Source organism: Carcharhinus amblyrhynchos, chromosome 1, assembly GCF_965287045.1.
Source record: "Carcharhinus amblyrhynchos chromosome 1, sCarAmb.v2.hapA, whole genome shotgun sequence".
Taxonomy (NCBI): Eukaryota; Metazoa; Chordata; class Chondrichthyes; order Carcharhiniformes; family Carcharhinidae; genus Carcharhinus; species Carcharhinus amblyrhynchos.
In genome coordinates, this window is record NC_137324.1 from 26,952,924 (window position 1) to 26,976,195 (window position 23,272).

The 23,272-nt window shown below is 43.1% G+C and overlaps 1 protein-coding gene across 4 annotated transcripts in view; it reads right to left on the minus strand.

The window, feature by feature from the left end:
- Nucleotides 1-15,303: 15,303 nt before the first annotated feature.
- Nucleotides 15,304-23,272, minus strand: part of LOC145351108 (protein FAM53A-like) — a 126,150-nt gene continuing 118,181 nt past the window's right edge. For all 4 annotated transcript variants that reach the window (XM_080200922.1, XM_080200859.1, XM_080200781.1 and 1 more), the window contains exon 5: nucleotides 15,304-16,344. In XM_080200922.1, coding sequence (XP_080057048.1) covers nucleotides 16,009-16,344 — 336 coding nt within the window. In that variant the 3' untranslated portion in view covers nucleotides 15,304-16,008. The remainder of the gene's footprint in view (nucleotides 16,345-23,272) is intronic.

The window sequence follows — 23,272 nt, forward strand, 5'->3', positions numbered from 1 at the left end:
ATCTCTACAGTGCAGAAGGAGGTCATTTGGCTCATCGAGTCTGCACCAACCACAGTCCCACCCAGGATCTATGCCCATAACGTCACACGTTTACCCTGCTAATCCTCCTGACACTAGAGTTAATTTCGCAAGGCCAATCAACCTAACCCACAAATCTTTGGACTGTGGGAGGAAACCGAAGCACCCAGAGGAAACCCATGCAGACTCGGGGAGAACGTGCAAACTCCACACTGACAGTGACCTGAGGCTGGAGTTGAAACCAGGTCCCTGGCGCTGTGAGGCAGCAGCGCTAACCACTGCGTCACTGTGCTGTCATTGGCAGGCACTTGCAGAACAAGGGGGTCTTGGTTTGAGGATCAGCGGTACATCTTTTAGAATTGAGGTGAGGAGAGATTTCTTCACCTAGAGGATGAATTCACTACCACAGAGTGTAGTTGAGGCCAGAACGTTGTGTGATTTCTGGAAGAGCTCTTGGGGCTGAAGGGATCAAGGGATATGGAGAGAAGGGGGGATCAGGATATGGAATTTGATAGTCAGCCATGATCAAAATGAGTGGCAGAGCAGGCTCGAAGGGCCAAATGGCCCACTCCTGCTTCTAGTTTCTATGGTCGCGATTGTCCCATTGCGACCCGCAACGTGTCTGTCAGGTTGCGGTGGGAGACGCACGTTTGTAGCCTTGAACGGGGATTTGTACATGCGCCGGGAATGCACGTGCATTTCCCAGAACCGGAGAGCAGTCGGAGACCAGACCACACTGGAAACCGGCAGGAAGGCAGGTAAGTCATTTGAATCTTTTCTGCATGTATTTTAAATATGTATATTTGTTAATTATCAGGACCTTCCTTACTGAATCTCCCACCCTGTCAGGAGTACTTCATTCTGGTAGGGTTCAGACCAGCTCCTCACGTATGGGGAACTAGCGGGACATCCTGCTAGAGTGAATCAGAGCCCCCCCAGGGAGTCAGGCGGCAGGGGAGGTGGTGCCCCCTGGGCATGGGCACCCTTGCAGTGCCAAACTGTGCCCATGGGGGAAGTGTCCACGCTTAGGGGGCACTCTGGCACTGCCCACTAGGCTTTGGGCAGTGCCAAGGGGGGGGGCAGGGCCCATTGTGGGTGAGGCCTAGGGGTGATTGGGGGAGGGGGGTAGATCCAACTGCCACTTTACAGACAGGATTAGTCTGGGATGGAGGGAGGACAGTGATTGGGGTGGGCTGGGGATGGGGGGGTGGGGGCCTGCCTCCAGCAGCGGCGGGTGGGGGAGGGTGGTGTCTGACCCTATGGCAGAATTAGTGGTTGGGGGGGGGGGGTGGTGCCAAGGTGAAGAGGATGGGGGGATCGCCACTGCTGGGGGGTGGGGGGGGAGGGGGGGGGCGGGGGGGGCACGGTGCCTGGGTATTGGGATGCTCTGGGACAGTGGGGGAGGGTCAGGGCTGGCCTGGGAAATGCTGTAGGGGCTCCAATTGGTTCGTGAGGAGGTGGGGGGGGGGGGCGCTGGAGGGGCGGCACTGTGAGGGTCTCGAGCTGGGACCAGCCAACGGGAGAGTGACAGTTTGGGGCCACTGCTTTGGCATGAATAGGCCCTGCCCCTTGGGTTCTCAATGAGATTCACGACTAGGAATCCCCCCCTCCCCCTCCCCCTCCCCACTGATCCTGCCACAGGGTCAGACATCCCCCCGGAGGCAGGTCACCCCCCCCCCCCCCCCCCCAGCCCACCCCCAATCGCCCACGGACCAATCCTGTCTGTAAAGTGGCAGCGGTGAGAAGCTGAACTGACACAACAGTTGGGATTTAGAACAGTTCTCCCACCAATTCAGCACTTTCGGGAGAATCACGGCCCATGTTTCTGTTCTTTGACACATCTATCAGGGAAGATAGAGGTGCTACCAATTTTAATGGGTTTGCCTGCAGACTGAGTCACTGAAACCAGTTCACTACAGTCAAAGCTAAATTTGCAGCTCCCTCTATATGGACAGTAAGAATTAGCCTGTTCCTATGTAAGCTGTCACTTCATCATATTGGCTGGAACTTATAGTTGATTGTTATCATGCTGCAACCTTGAAGAAAGAGATGTGAGCCTCTGGGAAAAAAAGAACCTAATCCATGCCTCCTAAACTTGGCAAAGCTCAAAACCATCATCTTTGGAAGCTCCACAGGACCTGTTTCTTCACTAGTAATTGCATCTTCTCCCTGCTGCCTCACAGCTCCAGGGACTCAGGTTCGAATCTGGCCTCGGGTCACCGTCCGTGTGGAGTTTGCACATTCTCCTCATGCCTGCATGGGTTTCCTCCACGTGCTCCGGTTTGCTCCCACAGCCCAAAGATATTCGGGTTAGGTGGATTGACCGTGGTAAATTGCCCCTCAGTGTCCAAAGATGTGTAGGTTGGATGGATTAGCCATAATAAATTTGTGTGGGGTTACAGGGACAGGGTGGGGGAGAGGGTAAGGTATTCTGTTCGAGAGTCAATGCAGCTTTCGGGGGCAATGGTCTCTTCTGCACCAAAGTGACTTTTAAGGGGCGTCTGGACAAATATATGAATAGGATGGGAATAGAGGGATATGGTCCCTGGAAGGGTAGGGAGTCTTAGTTCAGTCAGTGCAGGCTTGGAGGGCCAGAGGGCCTGTTCCTGTACTGTAATTGTCTTTGTTCTTTGCACCATAGGGGTTCTATGATTCTAGAAGCTTTCAATCACCTTAATGTCTTGTCCTTTGTGACTCAGGATCAATCTTTATTTGATTATAACTTGGAACCATTTAATACATTAAGGGTTATTTTTTCTTTAAATGCAAGATATTGCTGTTCACACTTTTGTAAATTAGGAAATAATTGTATCCTGTTTGTTACCTTGTGTGAGATGAAACTCTGAGCAAACCGAAATATTGAAGTCATTACACAAACCATAACCAGGTTTAACGGAATATTTAATACTGTGAGAAATGACACATCAGGACAGCAAACCACAAATGATATAGCACTGAATTTAACTTTTATGTTGATCTTACTTATTTATTGCAGAACTGTGAATTATGGTTCAGTGAGAACAACTGCTATCCCACGATAGAGTTTTAATGCATATTTTGCATGCAAACCTGAGGTAAGTAAAACCATTTTTTTTGAAAAAAACCACATAGCTCTAGAATACATGTGTTTCATATGGAGATTAAAGCATTGCCCATTCCACAGCTATTAAATGTCATATCCCTGTTTCCAAAAACATATCACTCTGCCCTGGATCACCAACCTTTATTTTACAACATTCTATGAAATACTTGTGGGAGAAAACCGCGCTCAGTATTGAAAATTAATGAATTTCGGCTTGCTAGGTAATTTTCGCAATTTTCACTCAATGCTAATAACTCAACAGATCTGAAAGAGGTCTTTAACTCCCAAAGCCTTTCGCACCCACATAAAAAAGGAGAGAATTACAGTCAACTTTAATACCACGTGGAGACTTGTCTCTTTCCGCTGACTCTTCAACGTCTTTTTTAAAAATCTCATTGAGTTCAAAACAACCCTCAACCTCCCCCATCTCACACACACCCTCATCCCTCAGAGTGTACCTTCCATCCATATACATACACACACAAAACTCAAACTCCCCAAACACATATCCCACCTTTGCAGACACATACCCTTCCTGACACCCCCCTACCCCTCATAGAATCACAGGACAAAGAAAATTACAGCACAAGAACAGGCCCTTCGGCCCTCCAAGCCTGCGCCGACCATGCTGCCCGACTGAACTAAAACCCCCTATCCTTCCGGGGACCATATCCCTCTATTCCCATCCTATTCATGTATTTGTCCTTATAAGCCACTATTGCATCTGCTTCCAGTACCTCCCCCAGCAACGAGTTCCAGGCACCCACCACCCTAGAATAGAATCCCAAGAATACAGAAGGAGGCCATTTGGCCCATCAAGTCTCCACCAACTCTTTGACAGACCATTTTACCCAGGCCTTATCCCTGTAACTCCACATATTTACTCCACTAATCCCCCTAACCTACACATCTCGAGACACTAAGGGGCAATTTAGCATGGCCAGTTAGCCTAACCCTTTGGAGTGTAGGAGGAAACTGGCACACCCCGGAGGAAACTCATTCAGACAAGGGGACAAGGTGCAAACTTCACACGGACCTTCACACATATCCCACTCCCCACACGGTGCACATTGTGCACCCTCACCCTCTGACCATACCCTTACATCCCCCCCACTGCTGAGTACCCCACCACACACCCCCCCTCACTATTGTCACCTAATATGAACCTGCCAGTCCAATGCATTGTCTACCCATCCCCATACACTGCACACACGCACCCTGCTACCATCTGCAGTCACTCCGCATACAAACACACCCAAATATGCAAAACCGTACTAACACACATGCCCTTATCCTCACTCAGCCTCCCTCACATGGGCGCACATGCAGACAAAGTTGAAATGATCAGACTCTTGTGCGGCACGGTAGCACAGTGGTTAGCACTGCTGCTTCACAGCTCCAGGGTCCTGCGTTCGATTCCCAGCTCGGGTCACTGTCTGTGTGGAGTTTGCACATTCTCCTTGTGTCTGCGTGGGTTTCCACCAGGTACTCTGGTTTCCTCCTACAGTCCAAAGATGTGCAGGTCAGGTTGATTGGCCATACTAAGAAAATTGCCCCTTAGTGTCCAGGGATGCGTAGGTTAGAGTGGCTACAATGTGTAGGGATATGGAGGTAGGTCCTGGGTGGGATTGTGTTCGGTGCAGGCTTGATGGGCCAAAGGGCCTCTTTCTGCACTGTAGGGTTCGATGATTCAAGCTTGAGCTGCTAAGTGTCTGTCTGTTGATGATTCAATTCCTTCAGACTCTGAGTGCTGAAGATATCCTCAGAGCCACATCCCCTCTGATAATGTCACCACCATGGTTTGAAAAGACATATTCTACACACAAAAAAAAGCCCCATATAAACAAACAAGAGATGTTAATCAGCAGTGTTTATTTACCTATTTAACTCTTGAGAGAAGTCCTGATCAGAAACATCTTAAAAAATGATTGCCAGACTTTTCAGTTGAGGTTGAAGACATTTAATTGAGAATTTAACTGCTCGTCGTTCTAGATTTTAACCACTGTTGGTGTGGTCTGGTTTTTCTTCACCTTTTTGTATGATAAGTTCAGTTAAATTGAGCAATGGATCGTGCCAAGCACTCCTGCTAGTTTAGGTGAAAAGAGTCAGTGTCTGAGGAATTCAACTTGTGGCTGAACTGACTGCGAGTCCAGTAGGGCTTTGGTTCCACGTGTCAGTCTGTGCCATCCTGAGGCCTGAGACAGGTCGGAATCCAGGGCCTCAATTAAATGTTATTGGTGAGTTTCCTGGGTTTTCCCCGGGTGCTCCAGTTTCCTCCCTCGGTCCGAAAGACGTGCTGGTTATGTGCATTGGCCATGTTCAATTCTCCCTCACTGTACCCGAACACGTGCCCAGAGTGTAGCGACTAGAGGGTTTTCATAGTAACTTCATTGCAGTGTTAATGTAAGCCGACTTACTAATAAATAAACTTTTAAATGTAAACTTATCTCTCACGTGGAGCTCTCTTGTGGAGCTGGCTAACAGGTTAGGCCTGATGACACAGCATAGGGGCCCTGTGGACAAAGTTTCCCTTTACGGGGCCTTGCAGGAGCATCGCTGCTGTTCCCAGGCCCTATCTCCATAGCTTTCTATAATCGTCACTTTGAAATATGCATCCAGCTCTAATTTAAAACCTCCTATGGCAGTGTGTTCCAAATCCCAACAACTCACTGAGTTTCTCTTCATCTCTCTCCTATCTCTCTTGCTGGCCATCTCAAAATTGTGACCCATACTAACTGACATACCAGCTGGTGGAAACAGAACATCCTTCTTTACCCTGTCAAAATTGTTCGCAATTTTGACCAACACAATAGGGTCACCATTTAATCTTCCCTGCTCTAATCAGCCCAATTTCTCTAACTTTCCCTTCTGTCTAAAATTCCTCATTCCTGGTATCAATCTAGTAAATCTCCTTTGCAATCTCTCTCGGGCTTTAACATTCTCCCTTAAATAATGTGCTCAGGACTGAACACAATACTCCAAATATGGTCTGACCAATGATATTTAGAGGTATAGCATCATGTCCTTACTTTTATACTCAGTGCCTCTTTTTATAAACTCAAGAATCCTATAAGCCCTCTTAATAACTGTTTTAACTTGCCTGGCCCTCCTTAGAGAATTATGCACTTGAATCCTAAGGTCCCTCTGCTCCTGCACTCCCCTCAAAGTTGTACCATTGATTCCGTATTGTCTCTCCATGCTTCTTCTGCCAAAATGCATTACCTCACATTTCACTGCATTGAAATGTTGCCCATATTTTGAGCAGACTGAAGATATTCTTCTAAGGATCTCTAGTTGAGGGCCACTGACCTCTACTTTCTCAGGAGACTAAAGACATTTGGCATGTCCACTACAACTCTCATCAGTTTTTATAGATGCATCAATAAAAGTATCATTTCTGGATGTATCACAGCTTGATATGCCTGCTGCTCTGACCAAGACCACAAGAAACTACAAAGAGTCGTGAACAAAACCCAGTCCATCACGCAAACCAGCCTCCCATCCATTGACTCTGTCTACACTTTCCGCTGCTAAGGAAAAGTAGCAAGCATAATCAAAGACTCCACCCATTCCAGACATACTCTCTTCCACTTTCTTCCAACGGGAAAATGATAGAAATTCTGAGAACACATACCAACCAACTAAAGAATAACTTCTTCCCTGCTGTCATCAGACTTTTGAATGGTCCAATCATATATTAAGCTGACCTTTTCCCTTCACCCTATCTGTAACTGCAACACTATATTCTGCACCCTTTGCTTTCCTTTTTCCTCTATGTACTCTATGAATGTTATGCTTTTGCCTGTACAGCGCGCAAGAAATAATACATTTCACTGCATACCAATACATGTGACAATAATCAATCAAATCAACTGGTTCAACTAGAAGCAAACTCGACATATTTGTACCTGAAGTTTGTCACTAGGATCCTGAAAATGGCACCAGACACCAATTTGCATACTTACGCAGCCACATTCCTGTTTCAGGCACCTACTATTTGCCTGTCTGAAAATTTGCATTAGGCTAGCCTTGGGCATCAAAGAGGCAATTGAGGTCTTGTCCCTCAACCCCTCCCCCACCTAGCACCTATCAACCACCAGTCATTCATATGCTAAACCAGTGGCTATGAGCTGAATTTCCTTCCCAGCGACCTCTACTGTTGCTCACAGTGGATTTGTCAATATTTGGTAACCAAATTAAATCCTTACTTCAACAGTTGGTTCACAAATATCCTTTAGGGAAGGAAATCTGCCTGACATGTGACTCCAGACCCACCCATTGCAACATGGTTGACTCTTAAATTGCCTAGCAAGCCAGAACAAATAAGAATGGGTAATAAAAGCTGATGATGTCCACATCCCTTGAACAAATAAATAAAATTATTACTTGAATAGTCTACTTTATTTGAAACTGAGGGGTGCTCCTGTTACAGTTCCATGCAGGGTTGTAGAATCATAGAATGCCTACAGTGCAGAGAGAGGCTATTCAGCCCATTCAGCCTGCACTGACAACAATCCCACCCAGGCCCTATCCCTCTAACCTTACATATTTACCCTGCTACTCTCCCTGACACTAAGGGTGAATTTAGCTTGGCCAATCTATCTAACCTGCACATCTTTAGATCATGGGAGGAAACAAAAGCACCCACATACTGGTTAGATACAAACAAACAAACTATTATTGCTATTTCAATGTGGGTGTGCAATTCAGTTTACAGTTATGGCTTCCAGATAAACCACAAAACAAATAATACACAGGGAAATATTTTATTCTGAGCCAGGAAAAGCAAATATCTTTTCTAAATCAAAAGCTTCTATTCATTAATCAGCACAATAGGAAGCTATAATATAATGAAATGATTAATGGATGGCACAGTGGTTAGCACTGCAGCCTCATTGCACCAGGGACCTGGTTTCAATTCTGGCCTCAGGTGACTGTGCAGAGTCTGCACCTTCTCCCCTGTGTCTGTGTGGACTTCCTCTGGGTGCTCTGGTTTCCTCCCACACACCAAAGATGTGCTAAATTGCCCCTCAGTGTCCCTAGATGTGTAGGTTACATGGATCAGCCATGGTAAATGTAGTAACAGGGATACAGTGGGGTAAAGGGCCTGATTAACACACCCTGTCAGAGTGGGTGCAGACTCGATGGGCTGATTAGCCTCCTTCTGCATTGTAGGGATTCCATGAATTAGAAGTGCATACTTAGTCAAGAGCTGATATTTTATCACTGTAAGCAACTCCGAAAGGAACAAGGGTTCTTCGTATGCTTCAAATATCTCCTAATCAACCTTTAGTTTTAGTGGCTGGTTTATTGCAAAATACACTGGCTTAAATCTTCAAATACATGACAGTTGCATTACTAAGAAATTTGGTAACAAAGCTTCTTGGCATTTAATTTCAAAGTATTTTACACTCTGTGCAATGCGGCACAAGGCCGGTGTAAGATAAGAAAACGTCTAACAAATTCTGAACTCGTGCACTAATTATACGCAGGATGCTACCTTTACTTATCAATGCGACGTGAGCCAGCATTTATTGTCCATCTCTAATTATCCTTGAACTAAGTGTCTTGTCAACCAAGTTGCTGTGGATCTGGAGCCACATGTTGGCTAGAAGAGGCAAGAATGACAAACTGGGGTGCCACAGTGCTTAGCACTGCAGCCTCGCAGCCCTAGGGACCCGGGTTCGATTCCTGGCTTAGGTCACTGTTTGTGCGGAGTCTGCACCTTCTCCCCATGTCTGCCTGTGTTCCCTCTGAGTGCTCTGGTCTCCTCCCGCACTCCAAAGATGTGTGGGTTAGGTGTTTTGGCTATGCTAAATTCTGTATGCTGTTTGCATGCCAGGTGGATAGAACAATGCAGTGATTTTGAAGGAGGTTTCATCGTAATAGTTTAAGTTTATTTATTAGTCACAAGTAAGGCTTACATTAACATTGCAATGAAGTGAAATTCCCCTAGTCACCACACTCCAGCGCCTGTTCGGGTCAATGCACTTAACCAGCATGTCTTGCAGACTGTGAGGGGAACCGGAGGAAACCCACACAGACATGGATAGAATGTGCAAACTCCACACAAAGTAATCCAAACTGGGAATCAAACCTGCGTCTCTGGCACTGTGAGGCAGCAGTGCTAACCACTAACGCCCTATTGTTCAATGCAGGTTGCATAAATTATGAAATTTCCAAGGACCTTCTAAGTCTTGATTTATGGTGTATGTGAGCTACTGAAATTTCTTACCTTTTTGGAAAGCTAAATTTGTAAAATATTTAAAGATATTAATTTAGAGAACAAATATATTTCTCCTTATTAATGTACATGCCATCAGCATTCTGCAAGGGAGCTGTCATGTTCATTGCAATAAAGACAAAACTTGTGGCTTTTGCAATGCCATTTGCACCCAAGTGTGTTGCTAACGGGAAACGCAGTTCTGAATGTTATTTGTTCCTGTACGTTGTCAAAAAGAGCTATTTGTGCCACAGCAGTAGTTGTTGGGCTATTTGAGTGGAGAGTCACAGCTAGCCTGATCCTGTTCTCACTCAATCCACGGCCATCATACAACAGGCTTTTATAAATATTTCATTCCCGGGCCCTGAAGACGTCAATGTCAAATATAATGGCTGCATTGGTGGATCAACTAGGCTCCACTGCTGCAGATCAGCAACCCAATCTGGAATCATCCTAATTGTGTATATCTATCAACTATTGGTTAAGCTTAGATATTTTCTTCTGGATTTTGTGACATTTCAGAGTGTGGATGCTATTGGTACTTCGGAGTTGCTGAGTCGTGGTACCATTTGAGGTCCTCGCTGTTTGAAAGCTGGACTGATAATCCAGAGATCGAGGGTAATGCTCAGATCAGCTCTGGGTTCAAATCCCCTCAAGGCAGATGGTGAAATTTAAATTCAACAAAAATCTGGAATTAAAAGTTCAAAAATGACCATGAACCCATTGCCAATTATTGTTAAAAGCCTCACTAATCTTTTTAAGTTCATTTTTTACTGTGACAAGTAGGCTTATATTAATACTGCAATGAAGTTAGTGAAAATCCCCTATTCACCACACTTCTGACACCTGTTCAGGTACACTAAGGGAGAATCTAGCATGGCCAATGCACCTAACCAGCATGTCTTTTGGACCGTGGGAGGAAACCCACTCAGACACAGGGAGAACCTGCAGACTCTGCCCACATAATGACCTAAGCTGGGAATTGAACCCAGGTCACTGGCACTGTGAGGCAGCAGTGCTAACTACTGTGCCACCCCATGCTGTCAAAGAAGATCAAAATTAAAGATGTGGGTCATAACAGGTGAGAGCTGATCTGAGTTTTTTAATTCATTCATGGGATGTGGGTGTTACGGTTAGACCAGCATTTACTGCTCAGCCTCAATTGCCTTCAAGAAGATGGTGGCGAGGTGCCTTCTTGAATTGTTGCAGTCCTTGTAGAAACACCCAGAATGCTATTAGGAAGGGATTTCCAAAATTTTGATCAGCAAATTACTAAAGATCCAATATTCCTGCACAGTAAAAAAGAACCTGTTACTGGAGTGACCTCAAAGCACAAGAACATAAGAAATAGGAGCAGGAGTAGGCCATCTAGCCCTTCGAGCCCACCCCGCCATTCAATAAGATCATGGCTGATCTGAAGTGGATCAGTTCCACTTCCCCGCTTTCTCCCCATAACCCTTAATTCCCCTATCAGAAAGCTATCTACCCGTGACTTAAATGTATTCAGCGAGGTAGCCTCCACCACGGGCAGAGAATTCCAGAGATTCACCACCCTTTGAGTAAAGAAGTTCCTCCTCAACTCTGATCTAAACTGTCCTCCCCTTACCTTGAGGCTGTGCCCTCTAGTCCATGTCCCACCTTGGGCATTCATCCCAATTTCCCTTCCTTCTTCACACCAGAAAATACAAAATAATTTTTGTGACCAGAGGGTTAGAGCTCTCAATTGCATTCCTGTTCTCCAACAGAAATCAAGGGGAAAAGAATCAGGTATACAAACACATATTACAAGCATAAAGAAGAAACTGTGTGAGAGGCCAAGAGGGTGCAAGACATAGAAAAGACCAAGGGAAAGGGATTTGCAGAAAAAAAATTCTGGAGCTGAGATATGCATCTTAAATCCAATTATCATCAGCCAAAGAGAAAGTTAGCTGTTCAGATGGTCAGGGAGCATGCAACATAATTACAAAAATATCTAAGCCCTGGAATCAGTGCAGAGACAGAACAGAATGACTCCACACGTAAGAGGATTGAGTTATGAGGGAAAGTGACAAAATCTTGGACACTCAAAAGGAAACAAATATAAGGCTTCAGAACGTGGTGTCCAAGCTGTTGAGGTCATAGCTGTCCTGTGAACTTTGGCCTTGTATGAAGCCCAAGCGATTCAGTTCCAGGCAAGTCATTCCTTACTGGGCTGGTCTTCCCTATGTTACATTGCAGACAACAGGCCAACCAATGCAATTTTTAAAAATGTCTTATTGTTGCAATTTAGAAATGTTTCAACAAGTTGTATTATTGTCAGAACCTTTGGGTATGCAAAGCTTAATGGGGAGATTTAATTGTACTCGCACAAAATATTTTTTAACCTGCATTATTCTGGAGCCGAGACACACATCTTAAATCCAGCTGTCAGCCAAATAAATGAAGAAAGCCAAGCCTCCTTCCTATATTGTAACTATTGTGATTTCACATGTACTCCTCTGCACTCCCATGGAGTACACACACACACACTTGATGAACACTCCTGTTACAGTATCTAAGGTGATAGGTAGAATAGGAAAGATTAATCTTCAGCGCTATTAAGTTAAACCGTAAGCAATTGCTTTTCAGAAACACCTTTCAAGACCACAGGTAGTTGGAAAGTGTTTTGCAACAAAGTTTAATCACCATTGCAAAAATGGCAGTCAATTTGTGTACCACAAACAAGAGATGGCGACCAGCTTAATCTGTTTTAATGAGCGACAAAATTTAGCCAGAACATGGAAGGAAACTCCTACACTTTTCTTTTAATAGCACCATTAGATCGTTCACATTAGCCAAACAGGGCCTTGTTTTAGCACCTCACCTGAAAGACAGCAGCACCTCCAGCAGTGAAGAACTTCCTTTGCATTGTACTAAAGTATCAAGCCACGATTTTATGCTCATATCTGTGGAGGATGCTTTGTTCCCATAGTTTTCTCATCCAGAGCTAAGAACAGTATCCTCTGAGCCACAGTTGACAGATGACTGTTGGACAAGAGGTTTAAACTAAGTCCAAGATAGCCAGAGGCCAGATGCCAGGAAATACCTGTTCTCAGAGATCAATAGCTGGAATAGTCTTTCAGGAAAGCGAAAGCAAAAGATTACAAGGAATAGGTGCAGTAGACCATCCAGTCTCATGTCTGCTTCACTATACTGTGCAGTTAGAGGGACAGGTAGTATTGGGACGCAGCGGAACTGCAGAAGGACTTGAACAGGTTAAGAGTGGGCAAAGTAGCAGCAGATGGAATACAATATGGAAAAGTGGACTTATGCATGTTGGAAGGAGGAATGGAGGCATAGACTTTTCTAAATTGGGAAATGCTTAGGAAATCAGAACCAAAGGACCTGGGAGTCATTGTTCAAGATTCTCTTAAGGTTCAGTTGTCAGGTAGGAAGGCAAATGCAACATTAGCATTTCTGTGGAGAGGGCTAAAATAAGGCTCTTTTCAGACCCCATTTGGAGTACCAAGAGCAGTTTTGGGCCCCGTATCCAAGGATGTGCTGGCCTTGGAAAGGTGGTTCACAAGAATGATCCCTGAAATGAAGAGCTTGTTGGTATGAGGAACAGTTGAGGACTCTGTGTCAATACTTGGAGTTTAGTAGGATGAGGGGGGATCTTATTGAAACTTACAGGATACTTTGAGGCTTGAATACAGTGGACAAGGAGAGGATGTTTCCATTAGGAAAAACTAGAACCAGAGGGCATAACTTCAAACTAAAGGAACGATCTTTTAAAACAGATGAGGAGGAATTTCTTCAGCCAGAGAGTGGTGGATCTGTGGAACTCTTTGCTGCAGAAGGCTGTGGAGGCCAGGTCACTGAGTGTCTTTAAGTCAGAGATGGATAGGTTCTTGATTAATAAGGGGATTTGGAGTTATGGGAAAAAGGCAGGAGAATGGGGATGAGAAAAATATTTTTGTTTTATTTATTGCTGTCACAAGTAGGCTTACATTAACACTACAATGAAGTTACTGTGAAAATCCCCTACTCGCCACACTCCAGCGATAGTTTGGGTACACTGAGGGAGAATTTAGCACTGTTAATGAACCTAACCAGTACATCTTTTGGACTGAGGGGGGAAACCGGAGCACCCAGAGGAAACACGCAGACACAGGGAGGAAGTTCAAACACCACACAATGACCCGAGGGCGGAGTAAAACCCTGGTCCCTGGTGCTGAGGCAGCAGTGCTAACCACTGTGCCGCAATGCCACAAATATCAGTCATGATTGAGTTGCTCTGCCATTCAATGGGTCAAATGGTCTAATTCTGCTCCTGCTTCTTATGCAATCATTGTTTCCTCATCAGCACTATCATGTCCACTGGCCATATCTCAATTTCCTGAGAGATCAAAATCTGTCCATCTCAACCTTAAATTCATTCAATAGAGCATTCAAAGCTTCAGGGTAAAGGATTCCAGTCAATTCCTCATCTTGCATATTAACTTTGTGCAGCATCTTTTCAAATGCCTTTCAGAAATTCACATACTACATTTACTGGTTCACCTTTAACTACACAGATTAAATATTTAATGTCTGTATGGCCGATATTGTAAAGTAATACTGTCCAAACATTGACACCTCTATCACCAGCTGAAGCCATTGTGCTCAAGTTAAACGTGATCTAGATTTTACTGATCAGTTGAGTATATAGTTTATGCTTCTTCACCCATAGGTCAATGTTTGTGCATTAACTGGAGTGTTAATGAAACAGAGCGCACTTGAATCTTCTGCTGTTCCCGATAATCGGTCAGCCCAGCATATTTCACACTGTTCCTTCAATAGCACAGAAATGCTATTCTAAACTGGGTGTGTACTGATATCTATTTTCCATTCCTCATATTTATATATAGTCCACCATTTGCTTAGAATTGCTCCAGCTGACCAATTTCAAATGCAGGCTAATTTAAGATACTTATGCACATGATCACCAAGTAAGTTGGTTTCAGCCTCCGCAAACAGTAAACTAGCCGTGGATCACCTTGTCTCTTAGTTTTAAGCCTAGTGGACGCGATCACGAATGCAGTATTCATACCCACAGGACATCATCTTCTAGGGTTGTACACTGTTCTATCAGCTGCTTCCAGCACAGCAAGTCATGCTCTTTCATGGAGGGCACCTATGCAGGCAGTGCACTACAAAGGCAACTGAACTAGTGATATCTTGACTATACAGAGTCAAACTGGTTGTTGTGATGACCCCTGGCCAAATTGGGAGCCCGCAGGTGCATTAGGATGAGTTTGAACATCACTCAAAGATCAAGGGTACCACCACAATGGGACCCAGCACTAGTTATTTAAAGGGCCAGGCACCCAATTTGAAGTAAGGTGATTGGAGAACAAATGGACATCAAGTGGAATGAATCTTTAAAGTCAATCTGACAGAGCAGACATAGCCGCAGCAGCAAAACACTACTTCCTCAGATTGCACTGAAGTGTCAATCGAGACTATCCACCCAAGTCCGTTCTGAAACTTAAATCAATAATCTCGCAATTCAGAGGCAAGTGTGTTAACGCATACATTAGCAATCTTGGACCCCAGCTGCTTGGGTTAAAATCAGAATCAAAAACAGTAAATGCTGGAAAATGAATCCAATTTTCTTCTTAAATCCTTCCCTCCACCAAATCAAAAATGTCAATTATTGATTTGACCCAATTTAAGTACTCCCAAAGGCAATATTCCATGTTTGAGTTACTCAAGATTAAAGGCAACTGTTCATCCTTAGTTTGTATGCCTCACTTTTATACGTCCAGGAACTAAAAGTCTAGACACTTGGTTCAAAATAAAGAGTTTACAAACCAACATTAAATTTTAGAAGAACCATCATAAAACATTGGTATATAAAATGGAAAAAAAGACTTCTTTTTGCACAAGGTGGAATTCCTCCTTTAACTGTAGAACATAGCTAGCAAGACAGCAATACGGAAAAATCCAGCAAATAAAGGAGGCACACCACAAAAGGAAATGCAAAGCAAAAGTCCATTTTATTTGATTTAAAGACTATATAAGTCTTCCTTCTAATATTGCTGAGGGGTTTGACTCCTGGGAAAATTGATCACAACAAGCAATCACAGTCTCTTTCCAAAGCTCAAGTGCTTAGTACATTCTTGTGACTGGAGTACAAGATGTCCATTGTGTCCATTTGGCCATTTTGGGTTTATCAAAGCCATCAAGTTTTTTCTTTTTTTAAAAAGTAAAACGTCAATTTTTTTTGTTGAAACACTGACTTTTCTCCCCCCCACAAAAAGCAGCACTATACCCGCACCGACACCACTGTAGTTAAACCTGTAAAGTTTAGTTTAATGTAGAATGCCCTTTTTAAAAGAAAAGATCCACATCCTTGCAGAGGTCAGCTTTTCCCACCATGTCAAAAGCAATAGGTTGCAAAATATCCTCAGAGATGGATTTACAGAAAAATCTCTTCGTCCAAAATGCTTCTCAAACCTAAAACATTGGCAACCTTGTGTATCCAAGATAAAATTGCTGAACCCTCTACCACCTTCTGTGCACACGTGACATGGACTACTGATGCTTTGCACAAAAATCTTCAAGCAGCCCAAAATAACCAATAGAATTTTCTTTTAATGGACATGAGTTATGCAAAGGTAATCCTCTACCACAACAAAAAGTATAAAAACAACCAGTCTTATCTAGAACATTGTTGCAGCATTTAGTTGTTTTCTATCTGTTCTAGATCCAGATCACCACAGTCCAGCCGAAATATTCCTTCTTCAGTGCTTTCACAATCACTTGTATCTTCTTCACTTTCGCTCACAGTGACTTCTTTCCCATAATTCCTTGGATGGCAGCCATCTCGGCTCCCAGCACCATGATATCTTGCAGAATCGTGCTCTTTGACTGGACTGGAGCCTGGAGTGATGATGTTCATTAACAGATCATTTGAGTCACAAGGTGAGGATACAATAGTCTTCATATGGTGATCATCTTCATCTTCCTCATCTTCTTCATAGTCGAGAGAGCAAAGGCTTTTTGAGTTCTTTAATGCCTGGAAAAAGACAACATCTTGATTAATCTAAAGTTCTCAGAATCATTCCACTTCCAACTATACATTTCTTGTATTAAATTCTTTTGGTCGGTAATGATTACAAAGTTCTATCCAACAGCTCTTCTACATCGTTATGAGAAAGAAAGAGAAAAATAAAACAATGAAGCATTGAAGGGAAGTTAGATGAATACATGAAGAAAGGAAAATACATTGATAGGATGGGAGAGGAATCCTGTCAAGCATAAACACCAGGAATCATTGGTCAAGTGGTTCATTTGGTGGGTTAATACTCTACATAAAAAGAAACATTTGCCCAGAGCATCATTTCTCCACACCTAATTGCTGATATGGAGTTAGCAGTCTTACCCGAGTCAGAATTCATTACTGATACATATTAATTGCTTTACTTAGGCTATACATGTAAGCAAAAGACAATCATATTGAGCTTATTTCCTGGAGTTCATTCCCAAACTGGTACAAATGTACTTAAAAAGTATGGAGTATATCGAAATTATTGAACCATTCCACCCCACCACCAAAAGAGGCAGAACCTTTACAGCTGACCCACTCCAGAATAACCTAAGCTAGATGCTATCATCTAACACAGGAAAACAGCCCAGTATTGCAAAGAAAAATTGGATGCTGAACCAAAGAATCAAATTAGGAGTGGTATCGAAAAGCTTGGCAAAAGGGAAGTGCAAGGAGGAAATTCCAGAGTATGGGGTCTAATTGGCTGCACTCAAAACTGCCAATTGTGAGACAAGAGAAGGGCAATTAAGAGTTCACTGGAATGCAAAAACAGAACTTGCACGCATTGAGAATGGAGAATACACTGCAGAGAAACCGGGTTCACTTTTCAGGTTAAAAATGCGAGACAGAAATCTATGGACAGTGATATCCTTTTTCCTCGGATGGAGAAAGCTAGCACGAGGGGGCATAGCTTTAAATTAAGGGGTGGTAGTTTTAGGACGGATGTCAGAGGTGGGTTCTTTACCCAGAGGGTAGTGAGGGATTGGAATGCCCTGCCTGCTGCAGTTGTAAATGCGCCTAGTTTGGGGGCGTTTAAGAGATCCGTGGATAGGTTTATGGATGGAAAGGGATTGGTTTAGGTTAGAAGGTCATTGCTTTTTAATTGGTCGGCGCAACATCATGGGCCGAAGGGCCTGTTCTGCGCTGTAATGTTCTATGTTTCTCTCTCCAAAGATGCCTCCTTACTTTCTGCATATTTCAACTCATCCCCTTTTATTTTGGATTTATTTGAGGGATTTGAACACAAGGATGAGAATTTTGTATTTAAGGTATGAGGGAGCCACAAGTCACTGCAGATAGTGACTACAGATTGAGTGGTGCTTGGTGTGGTGTAAGATTTGAGCTCAGTTTGGGATGAGCTCAAGGCCAGCCAGGGTATCATGTAATAGCTGAGTCTGGCGGTGACACAAAGCATGGTGGATAAGGGGCTCAACAACAGTCGGGCCGGAGGGAAATGGTTTTTGTAATATGGGGTTGGAAGTTCAATTCGGTGCTAAGATTGGAAACAATTGATTCTGCCTGAAACAGACTGAAGGAAGAGGAAAGAGACAGTGGAGTTGGTGCTGAGCCCTCAGATAGTGGCTTTGCTCTTTTCAATGTTTAACTGGTTTTAAACTCTCTCACCCAAGGTATCTCCAACTTCCCCCCCCCACAATAAAACTTCTCCAAACTTCCCATTCCTTAAGATATTGGCCTCCAGAATTATCCCATCCTAATCCTTACCCCACACCCTACAAATGACATGCCCAAGCTCTTGAATTCTCTGTTTAGTTGTAAATAGAAGAATATAGTCAAAAGCAGCAATGAAAAGCTTTTTGCATTGGGAGCATGAATGGTGTATAAAAATGATCTACATAACAATTCAAACATTTACTACAATGCATCGATATTAAAATTGAGCCGCTAATTAATGAAATTATGGCTTCCCATCTGAGAGATCAAGTAGAAAGTTGAAATTGCTGAGGACTACCCCTCAATCTTGGCTCTCTATTTGAAGGAACATTAATACCACCAACACAAATCAACAATACTTGCATGTAATTTCACTTGTGAAAAGCCTCAAATTTACAATCCTCATCCATAAGTTCAAATCCCTTTATGACTTTGCCCATCCTCATTTCCAATCTTCTCCATCACTGGAACCCACTCCAAAAAGTTTACTAAAGTTAGTTTATGTTATTAGTGTCACAAGTAGGCTTACAGTAACACTGCAGTGAAGTTACTGCAAAAATTCCCTAGTCACCACACTCCGCCGCCTGAGTACACTGAGGGAGAATTTAGCATGGCCAGTGCACTTAACACTTTTAGACTGTGGGAGGAAACCAGTGCACCCAGAGGAAACCCACACAGACACAGAAAACGTGCAGACTCCACAACAGCCAATGACCCAAGCCAGGAATTGAACCTGGGTCCTTGGCGCTGTGAGGAAGCAGTGCTCATCACTGTGCACTCTGTACTCTTCTAATTCATGCCTCACGCACATCTCCAATTTGCATCACCCCTTCATTGGCAGCTATATCTCTCAACTGTCCAGACCGCAAGCTCTGGAATTTCCCTCAACCTTCACCTCTCTACCTTTAAGAGGCACTTTGTAACCTACCTCTTTCCTGTTCTAATAGCTCACATAGCTCAGTGTCAAATGTTGTCTGCTGACATTTCTGTGAAGGACCTTGGGCCATTTTATTGTAATAATAGCATTTTATATAAATGCAAGGTATTGTCTGATGAAACGAAGGCAGCAAATACCCTGGCCACATGCTTAAAGGAGCCTGTGTGAAAAGGAAAAGGCTTCAGGAGAATCAGAACAGTGCTAAACCTCTTAATAATGCTTCAGCTCCTCCGCACATATAATTTATAAAGCAGATTGCAGACTTAATGAGTTCTTTGCTCATTATAAAATTTACCAGGCCTTCATCTCGCAAAACAAATGTTGCAGAAAACAATTTAGTCGACAATATTAAAGGATGTTTGGTTAACAGGGATGCAATAACCTTTTTCATATTATGTATTTTCTACTTCTCCATTCTAAAGACATGTCAAGAAAAATAATCAACGTTCCTTTGGAAACTCAGAAGGACCACACAATTTCACACAAAAATCCTGGAGATAAGACTTTTGCAGTAGATTGATGGAACTCATGCTCAGAGATAAAAACCTTGTGTTCTCAGTTTCAAGACGCAGAAGCTTGGCATAGACTGGAGTTTTTCAGGTTTTTCACAAGTATTGCAGTTACAAATATTTTTAAACTGCCTTTTTTGGATTATCTCTGACAGCAAGCTTGGAACTGATCAAATGTAGAGATACGGAAGATTAAATGACTCAAATCATATTTTAAGATCCCCAATGCTTTTCACACTATTGAAAACAAGTTGGAGCTATTTCTTATCTCCAATCAACACTGCAGCAATTAATGCAAATAGTCCTGCAATATTAAAGCAGTAAATTGCAAAGAGATTCCTGCTTCATTTATTTACATTCCAATGGGGCATTGCCTCAAGCACCCTGGTCTGCATCTGCAAACCAGTGAGAACACTGGTAAAATACACAAGAGGCCCATTTTTAAAAAAGTTGGCTCTTAATGACAATAGTACCACCATACAGGAAAAAACAGACGCCTCTGCATTTTAAAAATACATTTCAGTTGCGAATTTCCCCATCCACTTACTGCTGAGCATGTGGTTAAAATAGAATCCACAACAACGGGATACATAAAGCAGCTCACTTCCTTATTAAAGGGAGTGCTGATAAATTTAGAGGAGGCAAAAGCTGCCTTTCCAGAAAGGGCATTAAAACTAATGAAGATTCACGGGGGTGAAACCTGGTTGAGAAACTTGAGATACTGTGATTTATTTCCTCCACTGACCATAAGGGACCAGGGAGATTTAGAGTCATAGAGATTTACAGTATGGAAACAGGACCTTCGGCCCAACTTGTCCATGCTTCCTTTTCTTTTTTTAAAGCCCCTAAGTTAATCCAAATTGCCCGCATTTGGCCCATATCCCTCTATACCCATCATATCCATGTAACTATCTAAATACTTTTTAAAAGATAAAATTGTATTCGACTCTACTACTGCCTCTGGCAGCTTGTTCCAGACACACCACCCTCTGTGTGAAAGAATTGCCCCTCTGGACACTTTTGTGCCTCTCCCCTCTCACCTTAAACCTACGTCCTCTAGTTTTACACTCCCCTACCTTTGGGAAAAGATACTGACTATCTACATTATCAATGCCCCTCATTATTTTATAGACCTCTAAGGTCACCCCTCAGCCTCCTACGCTCCAGATAAAAAAAGAGTCCCAGTCTATTTAGCCTCTCCTTATAACTCAATCCATCACTCCCCCCAGCATCCTAGTAAATCTTTTCTGCACCCTTGAGTTTAATAATATCCTTTCTATAATAGGGTGACTAGAACTGCACATGGTATTCCAAATGTGGCCTTACCAAATGTCTTGTACAACTTCAACAAGACATTCCAATTCCTGTATTCAATATTCTGACTGATGCAAACAAGCATGCCAAATGCCTTCTTCACCACTCTGTCCATCTGTGACTCCACTTTCAAGGAGCAATGAACATGTACCTCTAGATTTCTTTGTTCTATAACTGTCCCTAAAGCCCTACCATTAACTAAGTCCTGCCCTGGTTCAATCTACAAAATGCATCACCTCGCATTTGTCTAAATTAAACTCTATCTGCCATTCGTGAGCCCACTGGCCCAATTGATCAAGATCCCGCTGGATTTAGAGATAACTTTCTTTACAATGATATTCCACATGAGAAGTGCAAAAACAAATTGAAATTGCAGGTTATGTCAGCACATATAGGCCAGACATTTTCTTTACTTTTGCAGACAAATAGAAAACAGGAAAATCAAAAATTTGGCAGATTCAGTTTGGGAGGAGGAACATGAGATAACATACAAAAAGGGTGCAAACTCTAGAGTGGGGTGGGGCAGAGAAAGACCTAGGTGTGCACGCATGCATAGGCAATAGAGGATGGCTGCACAGGGTGAGGGAGCAATTTACAGCATTCTAGTATAGGCAGTGGCATTTGGTACAGGTGCAGAATGGTTGTGTTGAACTTGTATAGGACACTCAATCAAGCCTCATGCAATGGCACGTCCAGTTCTGGACACCACAAATCTATGTGAAGGCATTGAAGAGAATGAAAAAACAATTCCCAGGAATGCTTAACAAGAACAGGGGACACTGGAAAATCTCAGCAGATCCATTAGGAGAGAAACAGAGTCAACATCTTGAGTCAAAAGACTTTTCATCAGAAACCCAGGAATGTTTCCTGGGATGCGGAACTTCAGATGTGAAAGTAGACTGGAGATGTTGGAACTGTTTTTCTTACAGTAGGTCAAGAAAAGATTTGATAGAGGTGACACAGTAAATGAGGAGAAATTATTCACTTTGGTGGAAGGGCCAAGAATGACAGGGCACAGATTTGAAGTGATTGGTAAAAGATGATAAAGGCAATGAGGAAAACTTTTACAGTGAATGGTTGGAGTCTGGAATACACTGCCAGGGAGTGTGGAGGTAGGCAAGTTCAATCAAGGTGTTCCAAAGGGAATTAGATGGTTATCTATAAAGGAAGAATGGGCAGAGTTACAGGGAGAAAGTGGGGAAATGGCACCAGCTGAATTGCTCATTTGGAAAAGCCAGTGCAAACAGTAATGGCTTCCACCTACACTGCAACAATTCTGCAATTACAAATAGTCATCTGTTAAGTAATACTGGTGCCTATTATCCCAAAATGTTTCCAAACCAAAGTATATTTGATGTACCTGCAGGTGCAATATTCAGTCAAGTTTGTTGCTTATAATGAATAGAACTTCTCTTTCTTAGACTTGATTGCCCAACCCAATAATGAGACCATGTGATCCTTCTCCTATATGACACAGTTGAACTTGCTCCCTCCCTTGTCAGCTGGTGGTTCTGGAGTCCCCACCCTGTACACAAGCAGGTAACAAATCCAAGTGGTCAGCCATGTTAAGTTGCCAAAACCGGAATGAGGATGACTCATCACTTACTGTTTCACTGATTTATGCATTCGAGACTGACTCTTTTTTTGCTCATGGACTTGCACGTGTCTTTTGTATAAGAAATAACTGTGCTTATAAAATGCTAGCCTCAGGAACCTCAACACGTTGCAGACAAACAACCGCACTCAAATACATATGCAATACAATTGATGTGCTGAAATGTATTTTTTTTGCTTTTGCACAAGGCACATTTAAAGATGCAAATTAAAGTTCTGCCTGCTTTTCTCCTGCCCACCTAATACTTGTGTTGATAATCACTGGGAAGCTCATCCTTTTGGGATGGTAGTTTCTTCAATCCAAAATTTTTTTTTTGCAAACTAAAATGTGGGGTTCCAGGAATAAGACAAAGGCCGATCAAATGTTATTAACACTATTCCTTGTGCAGTGTCTGAAGCAACCAATAAAATTAGGACTTATGAATTGTGCTCTCATGTGGCCTCAAAAGTGCAGCAATCCTTTAAGAGCCATGGGCTGTACCAAAATCTGGCAGCATTGTATGTAAACAATGGACAGCACCACTAAAGATAAAGTAAATGACATTGGATTTGCATGCATTAATATTTGAATGAAAGGAAGCAGAGTAAAAGATACAAAACTCCATGTGCAATATTTATTCAGATTGGAAATATTACAAGTTAGATTGGGTTTTTGTTTCGAGGGGGTGGGGCGATGGTGTGAGAATGGTGTAAGGTAGTGGTGTGGCAGTGGGAAAACAGACCCACCAGGATAGCAAGAAATCAGAATGCACTGAACCGACAGGTAAAACATTTGTTGCAGGGTAACAGTAGTAATAATGAAATTTGTTTGACATCACTTTCTTTCCTAGAAGCCTTGATTTGGTCATTCTTT